Source organism: Lissotriton helveticus, chromosome 5_1, assembly GCF_964261635.1.
Source record: "Lissotriton helveticus chromosome 5_1, aLisHel1.1, whole genome shotgun sequence".
Classification (NCBI taxonomy): Eukaryota; Metazoa; Chordata; class Amphibia; order Caudata; family Salamandridae; genus Lissotriton; species Lissotriton helveticus.
The window spans coordinates 1,168,095,451-1,168,111,043 of record NC_136065.1 but is presented as its reverse complement, the minus strand read 5'-3'; the positions used below and the strand labels follow the sequence as shown (position 1 = coordinate 1,168,111,043).

The window sequence follows — 15,593 nt, the reverse complement described above, 5'->3', positions numbered from 1 at the left end:
TGTGCATGACTGGAGGGCAGACCAAACAGTCAGGGCCCTTAGCAGTGGGCAAGGCACTCCTCCCCTGTCCTAAAGCAGACCCGCCCGCCCCCAACCTAACACTTCTGCTTTCTCGCAGTGCGCGTAGCAGAAACATAAAATGGTAGTTTTTGCATTTTGTGTTTCTGCTTTTCGCACTGCGATCAAGCAGTGGGGCAACGCTCCTCCGCCCTAGTGGAGGAGCTTTGAAAGTTACATCGCGGGACTATTGATCTTATTTGGCATCCCTGAAGAGACCTAACGTGGATATCAGTAACAACATGGGCAAAAAGATAAATATACAAATTAAATAAGTCCATATATTTTAAATCTGTATTAAATGGATTAAATTTGTCACATTGGATGGAAAAGCTATGTGCAGGTCTCACAAAGATGTATATTATTTACTCCTCGTTAACCTACTGTTTCGAGATAACTCCATGATACAATTTCCATTTCTGCCTCATAAAGGGGGGAGATACTGTGAGGTAATGAGGGGCGGGATCATTCAAAAAATAAAATGACACAAGAGAAAACCTCTCGCACCATGGATATAATTGCAAATTTCAAAAGGCCCCCTTATCTTTCCGTGCCATTATTGTGCTACCTTAGGATGACATTAATACTTCGTAATTTGTTTTAACATAAACCCTCTCATCAGTATCCCACACGCACATGCTAAGAGACATAGGACAATCTTTTTTGTGTGTAGGCTCTTTACTCACCAGAATTATGTTAAGTTTAAAACACAACACATATAGTAACCATTACATTGCATGACACTACAATGCATGACACTACAACGCATGTCATTACAACGCATGTCATTACAATACATACCATTACAACGCATTCCATTACAACGCATAGTACCCTTACACTATCCAACACTTCCCCTATTGTTTCAGCCCCTGGAGTTAGAATAGTAATTTTTACCCCTACACTACCCAACACTTACCCTACTGTTGCACTACCTGGAGTTAGAATAGTAATTTTTACCCCTACACTATCCAACACTTACCATAAGTGTAATGTAGTGGTATGTGTTGTAATGGTATGCGTTGTAAAGGTAGTATGCGATGTAATGGAATGCATTGTAAATGTAGTTTCTTAAAATGCGATGTCGTGTCATGCGATGTAATGGAATGCGTTGTAAAGGATGTTGTGATGTGAAAAATGTGTTGTAAAGGCATGCGTTGTAAAAGTATGCTTTGTAACTTCATACAACCTATGGTATAGGCCCAGATTCATCAAAGGAAAATCTGGTCGCAAAGGGGCAGATTCTCAGAATCTGCCCCTTTACGACCGGTATGTTTGCATTTGGGATGCATCATCCCAAATGCAAAAATCGCAAATTGAGAATTCGCTAAATTGCGATTACTTGCATTTAAGGAATCTCAAATTGAGTTTCCTTAAATGCAATGCATTAAAGTTTAAAAAATAGCGATTTCGCTAATAGGGCACGCAAATTACCATGAAGTACAACTTCATGGTAATTTGCAAAAACTTTGAAAAATGCACTAAAGTGCATTTTTCAAAGTTTCATGTTGCGCACACACATGCCCTAGGGGCATGCCTGTGCGCAACATATGTGCACAGATCAATTTCAGGGGTGCAACAGGGTGTCCTTTGGACACCCCTGCACCCTTGAAATCGCATTCTCATTTTGCGATTCGCTAATTGCGATTCACAAATTGAGAATGTCTTCTCATTCATTCCTATGGGCTGAATGGGGAGGTATTCCTTAATTGCGATTCCAATTTGCGAGTTGCAATTAAGGAATTTTAAGAAATCGCTGTTTTTTAGTGATATCTTCATGCATTGCATTTTGCTATTCCTTAATAGCGAATCGTTATTTTTTGCTATTAAGGAATAGCAAAATGGGTTCTTGATGCATCTGGGGGTATGTCACCTAAATGCAGTACAGTGGAAAATATATAGGGTTTGCTCCAAGTAGGAGTGCACTGCAGTCCTGGCTCTACTGATTTAACCAACTGTTTGATTCTGGGCAAATAATTTTGGTACTGTGCCGCGTCCACTGATTTGACAGCAGGGCAGCACTTTGAAACAGCTTTCATGTGAGAAATAGACATTAAAAGATTACTCCCCGGAGAGGGAGAGGTGGGGAGAAGAGGTGGCGTTACTTCAGGGCTGCTGATCTTTGACTGTGTCTCATCCTGTGATTCTCACAAGCCACTTAATCACATTGCGCCTAAAAAAAGGAATATGTCCATGTTTAACGTAACTTGTGCTCAAGTAAAGCACTCCAATACCTTTGGGTCAAGTTTGCGCTATACAAAAAGAGCAGAAGAAAACGGGTTTCATTTACACATTGAAAGCTATTTGCATTTAAATTACGGAAGGTGCTCCTGATCCTTCATGGTGCATGCCCCCCTCGTGTGCTACAACGCCTTCTTTTCAGCCACTGACAAGCATCTCTTTCGCAGCTCATCAGCATCTGAGAGAGTGAGAGTTGCTTGTCTTTATAAATGTTAAAACTGTCAGGCCCCAAAATGCGTGCTAATTGTCACTGGCGTGGGAAAGGACAGCATCCTTAATCACAGGTCAAACCTGGCAAATTCAGAAGGGCCTCGCGCGACGTGGGGCTGCAAGGCCCAGGGGGAAAGGGGCCCCCTCCCTGGGGGTTAACAGCCATTGCCAAGGGCTGCAAGGCACAGGGGAGGGGGGCCTCTTCCGCTATTCCTACACAAGCCTGTGAAGCCCAGAGGAGAGGCAGCCCTTCCCTGGGACACGCAGTGCTCACCACAGGCGAGAAGCCTAAGATGTGGGGAGTTAACACTTTTGCGAGGCCCCCTGTTGATGGGCTGAGCTCGGGGCCCTGGGCAGCCGCCCATGCTGCCCATGCCTAGCGCCGGCCCTGCTTAGCTGAACCCCTCTGCATGGCTTGCAGGAAAAATAGGGACAGGTTGATAGAAAGAAAGAGACAGGAAAGTAAGGGGTGAAAGCAGGGTACGGGAAAGGCTCTGTAGCGGTGAGTCTAATTGGGGTTAGACTGAGGGTCGCGCGGGACTGAAACGTTCATAATGGGTCTTATTTTCTTTTTCTTTTCTGCAGAGTGTCCGGATGGCCTGCTGTGCAGTTCAACCATCCCTTCTCACTACAGGCGGTACACACATTTCCAGCTGGCACGAAGCAGGGCAGGGACCGTGCCCGCCACCGATGAACCAAACAGCAGGGACACGACGCATAACTACCTCTTACCAGCTGCCGCGGGCAGCCTGGACGGTGGCACTACAGACTGGACCCAGCCCTCTGAAAACACTCAAAAGCCCCAGCCGTCTGCCGACTCTGAAGACATCTCCTACTCGCCACTCTGCAGCGACGAAGAAGAAACAGCCGAGAAAGTCCAACATTTACGGAAAAGGCTATTCTACACTCATCCCTCGGATGAGGACTGCAGTGAAGCCGAGGCCGGCTGCTCCACCAGAAGCTCGAGGCAGCAGGGCATTGCCAATGGGTACCACGGCGCGAAGCAGCCCGAATGTATAAACAGAGGAACCCAAGAAACCCCATTCAGCCAAACCTCTCACCGCGTGGCAGCGCGCACCTGTCCTCCATCACTGCCCTCCGAGCGCGTGACCATCAAGGAGGAAGCTGATTGGACAGGATTCAGCTCACCTGTGTCTGATGAGGGGGACTGGGACACGCAAGGGCCGGATACCGCCAGTCAGCTTCTTTCAGACCTGCCCAGCAGCGCCTCGTTTCTGCCCCCGAAGGAGATGCCTGTCCAGACCCGGGCCAGCAGCGGCGCCTTTCGCGAGCAGAGGGGCTCCTTTGGCGTCAAACAGGAGGAAAGTAGCAGCCCTGTCGGGTTTGGGGGAGCGTTTGCTGTTTCTGAGCCTGTTTGCGTAAAAGAAGAGTTTGTGCCTTTAACTCCGTCAAGAGAGTCTCCGCGTATTTTCAGCTCCCCCAAGAATAAAGTGCCTTCGGTCTGTGTGCCCGCCGTCAGCGCCGCTGCCGTCCTGTCCAAGGCTCTGAAGCAGACGGACATTGGGGTCTTCTTTGGGCTGAAACCCAAAGCCAAGGATGAGAAGGTGCCGGGAAGGAGCCTCTCTCAGAACGCGCCAGGCAGCCCCGCGGCAGGGGCCACCCACGAGAGCTGGCGAGGCCAGAAGAAGCGCAAGGCCGGGGGGTCTGTGGGAGACTCCGACCCGCTGCTAGGACTTCCTCAGACCAATGGAGGCCGTGCGAAGCCACCAGGAGGTGGGCAGCAAGGGGGGTGGCCGAAGAGGTTCCGGGAATCTGATGCCATTGAGGGGGAGAAAGGAAAGAAGCAATGTCCGTTCTACAAGAAGATACCAGGTAAGAAGGCATGGGATTTAATCTGCACGTTGTTCTGTGTGTCGGGTGTGAGTGGCTCGTACATATTTTTTCTCATTCTTGTTTTTGGTTTGATTTTCTCTCCATATAAATGAACGGCTACAAGTAGCAGAATGCATAGGAAATATTTCTGTAAGGGCCAATTGGCAAGCGACTGACACCATGGTAACTTAATACCTAGTAGGTCCTGGATAGCTGTTGGCATTTAGGAGCCCTGTGTGTACTGGTGTTTTTATTCTCTATACTATAGTGAGTCTGCATTTTTTAGGTTGTTGTCCACTTTAATCTGTTAATGTTATAGGGCATTAGTACAAGTGCACGGCTACTCCTAGGAGTGTCCCAGCACTAAAAAAGATTAAACAAAAGCTCCAGAAGAGCGAGACCAACATTTACTCCTACTCATACTAAACTGGAATTATTGATGGAACAGCCAGGTTTTCAACTGGCGTCGGAAGCTCAGGAGTTCTGCTTCTTGTCTTAAAGACAACGGGAGCCTATACCACATTCTGCTCCCTACCACCTGGAAGGAGCGTCCGCCCTTCCTGGCCAAGCAGAATTTAGTTACCGGCAGCAGATGGGTAGATGACCTCGGAGCCCTGGCTGGATTATAGGGCAAGATGATTTTCCTGATATACTGCCCCACTGTTATGCAGAGCCTTAAAGGCCAACACAAGTGACTTAAAGGCGACTCTGTTCCTAACTGATAGCCAGTGGAGTGTTTTCAGATGATTTGTCATGTGGGTTCTAGGCCCAACCATGGAAACTGCTCTGGCGGCTGAGTTCTGAACAACCTGAAGACGGTTCAGTAAGTACTCAGGGATGCCCAAATGGAGTACATTGGCATAGTCCAGCCTAGACATTATCAAGGCCTGGACCACTGTCTTTCTATGGGCCAATGGCAGTAATGGTAAGAAATTCCTCATCATTTTTAGCATCCTAAAACACATTCCAGCCACTGACTGCACTTGTGTCTTCATGGAGAGATCTGAGTCCATCATCACTCCCAGGTTCATAACCGTAGTGACAGGACTAACAGGAGCCTGTTAATCCTATGGCCACCATTTCCGGCATTCATCCCCTGGGGTATGACCGAAGAAAATAATTTCCGTTTTAGTGGTATTACAGGATTTATTGGTTCCCACAGAACCGGTCAAACACGCCACTCAGACACAAATATATTTGGTTTTCATCAAAAGGCTCACCTTTTTCATAGGTAAACAGAAATTGTGAGTCGTCGGCATAGGTAAGGACCTTAGCCCCTAAACTCTCAGCCAACGGAGCCAGAGGTGATATATTGAAGAGTGGGGCTCAACACTGAGCCCTGAGGCACTCCCACACTCGGTGCAGGGATATCCGCTGTAAAGGGAGGTGCACAAACCGCCTGCCTACGGCCCTCCAAAAAGGAAGAAAACCACCTTAAAACCGTGCCCAATTCCACATTCCTCCAGCCTCTGAAGGAGTTGCCCATGGGGCACGGTATCAAAAGCTGCAGAGAGGTCCAGCAGTATCAAGACTGCTTTACCCCCTTCGATCCAGCATACCTTTTTGAAATTTTCTGAGACCTCAAGTGAAGCGGTTTCAGTGCTGTAATTAGATCTGCCCCCAAAAACATTAAAAATGAAGAAAGCATTACTTATAAGCTGCTGCTGTATAACCACGGCTGGCCTCTAAAGTTTCTACCTCTGTCCTTTCGTTAAATTTGCTCTTCAGAGCTGGTTAGAGCCCATGTCATTTTGGGTATGACATGGGGCTTGGCTTTTTAGCCCACTTCAGTTTGAATGCAGTGGTATTTCATCTCCTGCTTTGAAAAGCTAAGCATGAAATTTCACAGTGCGACGTGTTAATAGTTTCTAAAAACAGGATTGGCTGAAGGTGGCAAACACTCAGCAGCTGAGGTTCTGTTAGACTATGCACTGTGCTGTACAAGTTTAATCTAACATTCTAGGATGTCTAATTTGCTCTACCACGTAGGGCTGTCCTTGACATTTTTTAGGTCTTGCCTACTGTTGTCAAAGACTAGTTGTAGATAATACGGATACCTACATTCAGCTTTGGGCCCACCCATTGGTTACCATTGACTGGCAGTGATGCTATCTCATTTTCTTGCTTCTTATTCAATGACTTTTTTCTTCCTTCCCTGTGCTCCAGAGGAGCGTCAAATACAAGAAGATCAAGGTAAGTCCTTGAGTAAGCAGGAAACATGAGAGGCAAAGCCAACCAACGGGCTGGCCCCAAGACTGACATTTTTGATGTTGTTTACAATAGGTTTACTTCCCAATAGGTAAGACCTTTAAAATTGGATTGGGCTGGTGGACATGGCTAGGGAGGAGCTGGAGGCAGTGATAGCCCCTTCCATAGCCCTTTCACAGTGTGTGAATGAGTTTTTGCATCCATGTAGGACACACACAGCCCTACATTTGAACAATGTAATCAACTCTGATAATGGCAAGTTTTATATATTAAACAAAATGAGACCTATCTTGAGAACTTGATTTTGCTGTTTTAGAATGTTAACCTGGTACCACCCTCCGGGAAGGGCTGAAACCATCCCCTCTTCTATATTATTCTGTCAGGCACTTAATCAACAGCATGTAGTCCGCTTTATCGAAGTCTACAGACAGATCTAGCAAATTTTGCTCCGCTTTGTCACCATTATGGATTAATCAAATAGCTTGCCCTGTCTACAGAGTCTACTGACTTTCACCTGTAATCGGCTTGTTTCCCCAATCCTTGTATCCATCTCCTTTCTTCCCTCCCTTCCTTCCTTCCTGATATGCATGTAGTGGTGCAGTACGTCTAGCATCTTTGGGCGATAGAACTCAGGAGCCAGAGATTGTGAGAGATCTTTTTATTTTTCATGCATATGTGGATGATGTACGCGAAAGTTATTTACCTGGAACCTCTTACTTTCGCAACTAATGCAATCTATTTTTGCAAAAGACCTTTCCCTGTCCTTAATTAGGATGTGATAGTGTATTCTTCTTTTATTAAGTAACACGTTTGTGCTTATGAATAACCTGCATAGGCAAGCCAGTCGTCACAACAATGGCATTTGGAGATTCACCTGGGCTTAAGTAAATAAACACCAAGTAAACGCAGGCGTTATGGTTTTATTCACCTGTACCCTTACACGTAATGCATTGCATGAGTATATCTAATCATTTATGTTGCTATAGTACATTGAAAACCCTATCATTTTAAGATCGTCAGGCAAGCAAAGATAATAGCAGATTTTGAATCAAACCTCTATACAATCTAGAACAATAACAAATACTGTTTAAAAGCAATTTAGAGTTTTTTCAAAAACCTAAGCTTTGTGGCTTTGGCCATTTCCGTCAAAACTAACATGTTGCATGTCTCTATACACACAACATACTATTATGTTTATTCTAAAACCCATATATGCTGATGCTTCATGGGGCTTTAAGGACACCACTGATATGAGCAGAATCTTAATGTATATCGAAGGTATAGCCAAGTTCTGTGCTGGGCCAAAGGAAGCGCTTTCCAAAGTTAGTTCGCATTCAAAGTAAAGGCTCAGTACTCCATTCTGACAGTTCTATTAAGTGGTACCTATACTTGGGCAAGGTTGGCTGCTCTGCAAGTCTGTGGAAACTGAATTTGGAAGGTATGAATTGATGTTTGCAGGGAAAAAGAGCTTGGTAGATTATAGTTAATGCCTGCAACTGGATCCCTTTACACTTGCTGATCATTTCTCTGTTGAAGAAATGTATTGTCTCACTTCTTTGTCCTGTATTAGGCGTGAGCACTGCCACTATACTAGAAAACAGTGATTCTACAAACCTAACACCACAGAACGACTGAAATTTGCAATATTTGAATTGTGCTTTACTTGCAGCACTGAAACTACAGTGTTACACCTAGATTTGTTACACTATTGGTCCCGCACGATCTCTACAACCATAGAACTACAGCAGTACAAATGCATCACTACCAACATTACAATCCTAATGGTATAGGCGCACTACAACAGTAAATGATACTAACCCACTAGACGATTCAATGCTGAACCAAGAGAACAATACATGCACTCTGATTTCCACAGCAAGTCTGTTTCTGGTGTTAAGTGACTCTTTCGGGCTATGTCCACACATTTTCCCCTAGAGCGCAGCACCATAAAACTCATTTAGCCAGTGCTTGTTTTGAGTTTGTGCAGACCAGTGTATAAACGCAGCTCAAATGCAAGCTTATTCCAGGAGTTAAATTTAATTCACTGCAAGTTATCTCCTACCAATGTCACTCCAGGAGATTTGAGCACCCTGTACGCTTTTTGACCACAAGGCCTGATGGATTAGAAGGAGCCAGCTATTTCCAATATTTTGCTCTAATATTATCTATAGCTTTTGTAGCACATATAAAGGGATATAACCTCTCTGATGGTTGATTAGCCAGCCTGTGGTTTTGTGCCACCTGACACTTCATCTCAGACGACCAGAAGCACAAAGCAGCTCAAATGAGAAACTAAATAGACTAACACTATATTGCGGGACAGTAGGTTTCTAGACTGTACATTTTTTTTGTTAGTTGTCCTGTTAGAAATTTCATCACGGGTGACTTTTGAACGTTTATTATTTCGCAGGTTTTCTGTGATTGAGTTATGTTAATCCCTAACCCTCCTCAATCATGGTCTGTGATTGGACTTGGTCAGCTGCATTATTACTTACCGCGCTGTCAACTAGTTGTTTTTGCAGTAGCGAAGCATCGTTTTGGTTGTCCTGCAAATGGCCTCCCTAGCAAGCCAGCTGAACAGTACACGTTGAACAACCATTTTTACAATTGTTTTTTTTAAAAGCATTCTCAGTAGTCATTACAATAGAATATTATTTAATGTTCTCAAGCAATTATAATCCACTTATGTTGGAAAAACGAAAATCTTAGTTTTATTGTTCACTTTTTGATTTAATAGGTGAAATGTAAACCTATGTGCACATTTTAACGAGGAAATGCAATTAGGACAAAACCTTTTAAAATGTGGAAACACTTACTAGGGCTTTAGTTATACAAATAGGACAGAGCATTACTAATCGGAGAACAACCAGTGACAGTTGCGGTTGGATTTGCTTCGACCCATGACTGTGACCATGTGTTCTAATCATACCTTGTCTTCTAGCTTGATGTGATTATATCCACTGGGAATTGCTGTTTAGTAGCGGCCGAGTGTATGCCCAGATGTGGGTCCCATGCTCGCTGTGACACTGGATAAAAGCTAGCCTGACTGATGGATGCTATGCTGAAACTGGTCCCAGGATGCTCGTTTCCGGGCTACGGAGACCCTGGCCTGGCAGTTTGGGCTGAATTGTTCCTATGGGCAGTTTGGTCAAGACTGATTTGCATATGGCTGGGTCCAAACTGGGAACTCTTAGTGAGAAAAAGAACAATGGATTAAACCTAGACTTCTTTACTAGGGGTGAGTGTTAGAAAAGTTTCAGCACTCTGTCCATCTTGTGTTTGGCTTTAGTAGCCACACCTTCTCAATTACACTTCCAAATGACGTGATCGTTTTGACCTCCAAATGAGTGAATGCCCCTGTAGACAATATTACTTATATAAATTCTCTATGTGGCCTCGCATATATAAGTACAGTCCTACAATGTTGCAGCATTATCTAAATTGTGACAAATTATGCGGCACGTTCTCTGGAAGTGTTTTCATCCATTTCAACTAGAAACAAGTGTTTGAGAAATCTATAAATTGTGGCTAATGCAGTACATAAACCGATAAATGTTGCAGCAACGTAATTGCATCTAGCCATTGGCCCTCATCTCTGTCCAAAATGTATTCATGAATAGTAAACAAAACCTTAAGTTTCGAATTATTCCCATCGGTGCTTATTGTTGGCTGCATTGAGAAGAATATAGATGTTTCAATCTAGCGACCTGAAAATGTTCATGCAACCTACACGATGGAGAGTATGTTCCTTTATTGCCATATGAGTTCTGGTGACCTTTTTGAGAAGGGGGGAAAAATAAACATCCTGCTTTCAGTCTTATCTCTTAATGCCACCGTAGCGCCTCAATGACATTATTGGGCCATGTTGCATGCTTAGCGCACAATAGCATTCAAATGTCTGTAAATTAACTGTGTAGATGTTTCAGAATATATCAGATTAGAAAAACACAAATGAAGCACATTTTTGGGTAATTCTGAAGTGTGGTGAAAAATATTTAAATATGATCAAATGAATACGCTAGGTGATGACCTTTCCACACATTATCGTTTGTGCACTGTATACCTGTATCCGTAAAACTGTGCGTCTTTGCAAATGTAATGGTCATTTCATTTGAAGATGTGTTGTATGTAATGGCAGTACGACACCACACATACTTCACTTGACCCCATTCTACACCACTTCACACTACGCCGCACCACTTTAAAATATGCCTCACTGCGTTCTACTATGCACCACTGCACTCTTCGCCACTGCACTCTACATGGTAATCGTTTGCATCATATATAGAGTTGTAGGGAGCAAAGTCATCTTGACTGCTTCCACATGGCCCAGCCGTAGCAACCCCCCCCCCCCCCCCCTTCCTAAAAACCTCCGCTCCAAACCACCTCGCAGGCAGTTGTGATCAGCTCCCTTCTTGTCTGAGGTACAGCAGATTTTTATACCAAGGTACGGTGTATGTTGTGTCCAGAGTAGTGGGTAGGTCTTAATAAGAGTTTCCCTAAGTTGATGGGTGGCATTAATTCTCATGGTTTAAGGGCATTAATTTTTAACCCAGATGCTTTACCAAAACAGTTGAGCTCGGTCAATAATGCCGGGATGGAGGACAGCGGTTCCGTCAACATCCGAACTGGACTCCTCTAATGCTCTGATGGAGATGTATTTTCTTTGTTAGCTCTTCATGTTAAGTGCAAACAGGAGGGGTGATTAAGGGAACCTCTGCTCGTTCCTCTGGTCACTGCAAACTGACATGAGCTTTGACCGTTCACCCATATCCTAGCGGTGGGAACGGTGTAGCCACTCGTTATCCATGTTTTAAATCTGGGCCACAGTCCTATCTTTTCCAGTATGGCAGATGTACCCAGTCAAATTCCTTCTCAGCTTCAATTAATACGAACATGGGGTGTTAGGCTCGTTTTACTTTGCCTAGGATATATAGGAAACGTTTCTGTAACTACTACCTTTTTTCAGGAAGAAACCTGTTTGACCAGCCCCTGCAGATAGGGGGCTAGACAACAGTCTAAGATCCCTGTTAGGATCTTCACGTCTACATTTAAAAGTGATTGATACCTGTTTGAGGAGCAGTGAGTGGTGCCTTTCACTGGCTTAGGTATAGGCTTAGGTGTAACAGTCACTACTGTTTCATGCATGTAAGGGGCCAGGGTGCCTAACATTGTGAAATCATTGTATAGCAGCATCATTATTTGGGCCAGAAAGTAGCAGAATAATTTATAGTAGCCTGCCATAAGTGCATCTGGGCCAGGAGCCTTCCCTAGGAAAAGCTTGGTAGCAGAACTGGTACTGGCAATAGCGGAGACCCCCCTGCATCGAGTGTTTGTGCCTGATCAGGTGTTATGGTCGCTAGTTAGACATCTGCCAGGTAAGATTTTGTATCTTTTGGGGATATGGGGTCCGCTTCGTAGAGGTCCACATAAAAATGTTAGACTATGCCCACTATGCCTGTGGTGTTCCCGTTCCCCCCACATGTGTTGTCAAGTGAGCTATATTGCTGTCTGTCTTAAAATTTACAAGCCAGCAGGTTGCCCGTTTTGTTTTCCCCGTATAACCTAGTTTAAGCTGTAATAGTGCTAACTCGGGTTGGTCAATATCTAGACCCTTACATTGCTGTCTAGCTAGTGTGAGTTGGTGCCATATGCGTTTTGATTCTGTTTGCTTATGTGTCCTTTCTTGGTCTGTGACTCTCCCTTCTAGCTCCCGTCCGCTCTTTATTCAAGTCGGCTGTCTGTAAAATTGATTTCCAGATCCACTACTTTTAATGTATCCAACTAAAGTGGAGTTGGAGTGTCGTTAATAGTACTAAAGTAATCTATGTTCTCCAGTATTAGGGGTGTCTTTCATAGATTCACATGCTTGAATATTCCCCGTCGTCTAAGTGGGAGTCCCACGGTAAATAAAATGGCAATAATGCTAAATATATATAAATATATTACAAGAAAAAGAAAGAAATACAACTGAAATCCTCTAAAAAACGATTCCTACATAGGAATGCAAGGCAAAGAGAAAAAAACCATTTGTAACACATTAGTGTCATTATGTTAGTCCAAACTGCAGCCAATCGGGCGCCAGCACCCTCTAGAACCTTCTCCTCAGAAGCTCAAGCCCTCAGATTTTCTACCGCACGTCGTGTGAAGGGAGTCTCCCTGAGCTCTGCTCAGTTTTTCATCTCTATTCTTCTAGTTCCAGAAAATTCTACAACATGTCAAGTAAGAAGTCTTTATTCAGACCCTGCTCTTGTGGGAACTGCGCCTTTTTGAAAAGGACCCCCACCAGAAGTGTATTTATTGTTTATACCCGGATCATGAGGCTGGCAGCTGCAAGTTTTGTAGAACCTTTTCTACCAAAACCCTTAAGGACAGGGAAGGCCGTCTTCTCCTTTGGCTGCAGCGTCTTAAGGACAAGGACTCTGTACTGTCCGATGCAGAAAGTTTACGTTCTGGTTTTTCTTCAGCAGCCTCAAAGCGTGGTAGTGTTCAGGAGGTTCCTTCTCCTTTCCTCAAGAAGCCTAAATTAGCCTTGTCTGTGGCTCCTGTGGTGTCTTCTGACATTCCTACCACCTCTACGCCCACGAGACCTGGCTCTCGGGCGTCTTTGGCTGCCTGTCGGTGTTTTCACACCTCTTAAAGTTCCACCGTCGACGGGAGCATCGATGAGCACTCCGACGACGAGAACAGCTTTGCCTGCATTTTCGACGACTACGCTGACTACCACTTCAGCATTCTCATCGTCAACGACGGTTTCGTCGACAGCCTCGACGTCGACGAGGGTTTCGTTGCCGTCTAAACGTGTCCCGTCGACGATTCCTATCTCGTTGACGAAGAAGAGAGAATCCTCGTCAACGAAAGACCCGAAGACATCGTCGTCGACGACGCCGTCGACCAAAGCCTCGTCGGCGAAGACACCGTCGACCAAGGGCTCGTCGACGAAGAAGATCTCGTTGACGAAAGCAGGCCCGTCGACGAAGACTCCGTCTACGGAGTCGGTACCAGCATTGACGACGACGACCCCGTCGACGACTTCATCTACAGTAGATTGCCCGGCGACACCGTCGGCGACCCCGTCGACGAAGGTCTCTTCAAAATTACCATTGACAACCGCTAATTCAGCCTCGTCGACGGCTCCGTTGAAGACTGCACCCATTTCGTTCGCATCTTTGCCATTACTGCCATTGAAGACCTCCTAATCTTCACATCCTCGCACTACAGTACCCTGCCAACAGATCTCTGATCCGGAGCCTCAACCACCTTCTCCGATGTTCGCAACTACATCTGAACCTGAAACAGACTTGGAGCATGAAGAGGACACGTTTGGGGAAGCACATAGTCCCTCTGATTTAAAAATAATAAAGTGTCAGGACACAGACTCTGAGGATGGCGGTGACCCAGACTTTCAACAAGAGGAGCAGTTTACTCAAGCTCCTGTCGCCACCATTCCTTTGACCTTAATTTCTAATCTCCAACATATGCTGGACTATTACAACCGCCGTTTTCCTGCAACACCGCAGGCTACACCTGCGCAATCTCCTGCTCCTGTGGTGCTACCTCCACCTTCATTACCGCCTATCGTACCACCTGCACCTTTGTCTCAGGTACATAGATCTAGTAGCATCCATACCACTGTATACCCGCAGGATGCGGATGATGAGGAGGCGATCGCAGAACGGGAGGACGGTGAAGTCCCAGACAACACGGATGATGAGGCAGGCGACCAGGATATGGCCGAATGGGATGATTATCGGGCGCAGACGCCCTCTCCTCAACCTGGTACCTCGAGTTAGTCGCCACCAGTAGATATCGCCAGTTTCCATCTTTTAATGGATAAAGCGGCTCAACGTTTCAAACTTCCACGATCTCAACGCGAGGAAGATTGCTTTCTTTGACTTTAAAGATAAACCTTATAAGCAGGTACACACAATACCTATTATTGATTTTGTTTGGAAAGAGGGCATTAAACTAATGAATGCTCCAAACTCCTTACCTGCTCAGATTCCACGCCTTGAGAAGAAGTACAAGGCCCCAACTAGTTCTCCAGCTTGCCTGATTTCTCATCCCAAGCCGGACTCTGTCGTGACTCAGGCCGCACAGCGTAGAGCCGGAATCCAGCGTCCCAAATCACAGCCCCTCCTGATAGAGAGGGTCGACGCTTAGACGCTATTGGCCGCAAGTTCTCAACGATGGCTTCAACATCTGTCCGAGCAGCCAATGCCTTAGCCATTTTGGGACGTTATGACCGGCAGATGTGGTCAGACATTGCAGATTACATGGCACTCATACCCGATGCTTCCAAAGCTGACGCACAACAGATTCTCCGTGATGGTCAAAGGGCATCGGAGGAAATAATCGACTGTGCAGTCGATATTGCTAACATAGGTTTCCGCCTCCTCGCAAGTGCGGCTGCACTTCGACGACAAGGCTGGCTGAAGTCCACCTCCTTCCGGCAGGAAGTTCAAGCCAAAATACTGGATATGCCATATGATGGGGAATCGTTATTCGGATCCCATATCGATGATGCCCTTGAGTCCATCAAGAAGGACACCGATACGGCGAAGTCCTTGGGCACGCTGCAATTTCGGAAGCAGTCCTTTCGAGGTGCGCGCGGACCCGGCACTTCCAACTTTCGAGGTGGGCAGCAATACCGCCCCTACAATCAGAGCGGCGAACGTTACATGCCCAATCAGCAGTCTCGTCAACAACCCTCCAAAACATATAGAGGAAAGTCGTCCTATCGTGGCGCCAATCAGAAACGCCAATGACTTTTGCCACTCTCAAAGTGTTGGAGGACGAATCTCTCTGTTTTACTCTCAGTGGTCCTCGATCACCTCGGACCGCTGGGTTTTGGACATTGTCAAACGGGGTCCTACCCTGGAGTTTACAGAGATTCCTCCTTGCACTCCACCTCGTGGCCCACCTCCTCCACATCTCGAGGAGCTTTACCATCAGGTCCGTCTTCTTGTGTTAAAGGGTGCAGTCAAAGTGATCCTGAAACAACATCAAAGAGGGAAGGGTTTTTACTCTCGATTCTTCCTCAT

General features: G+C 45.6%; 1 protein-coding gene across 1 annotated transcript in view; it reads left to right on the top strand.

Annotated features, from left to right (window-relative positions):
- DCLRE1A (DNA cross-link repair 1A) overlaps window positions 1-15,593 on the top strand; it is a 133,188-nt gene that overhangs the window by 32,568 nt on the left and 85,027 nt on the right. The window contains exon 2 of the mRNA XM_078643859.1: window positions 3,094-4,341. Within this exon, the coding sequence (XP_078499985.1) occupies window positions 3,094-4,341 (1,248 nt within the window). The remainder of the gene's footprint in view (window positions 1-3,093; window positions 4,342-15,593) is intronic.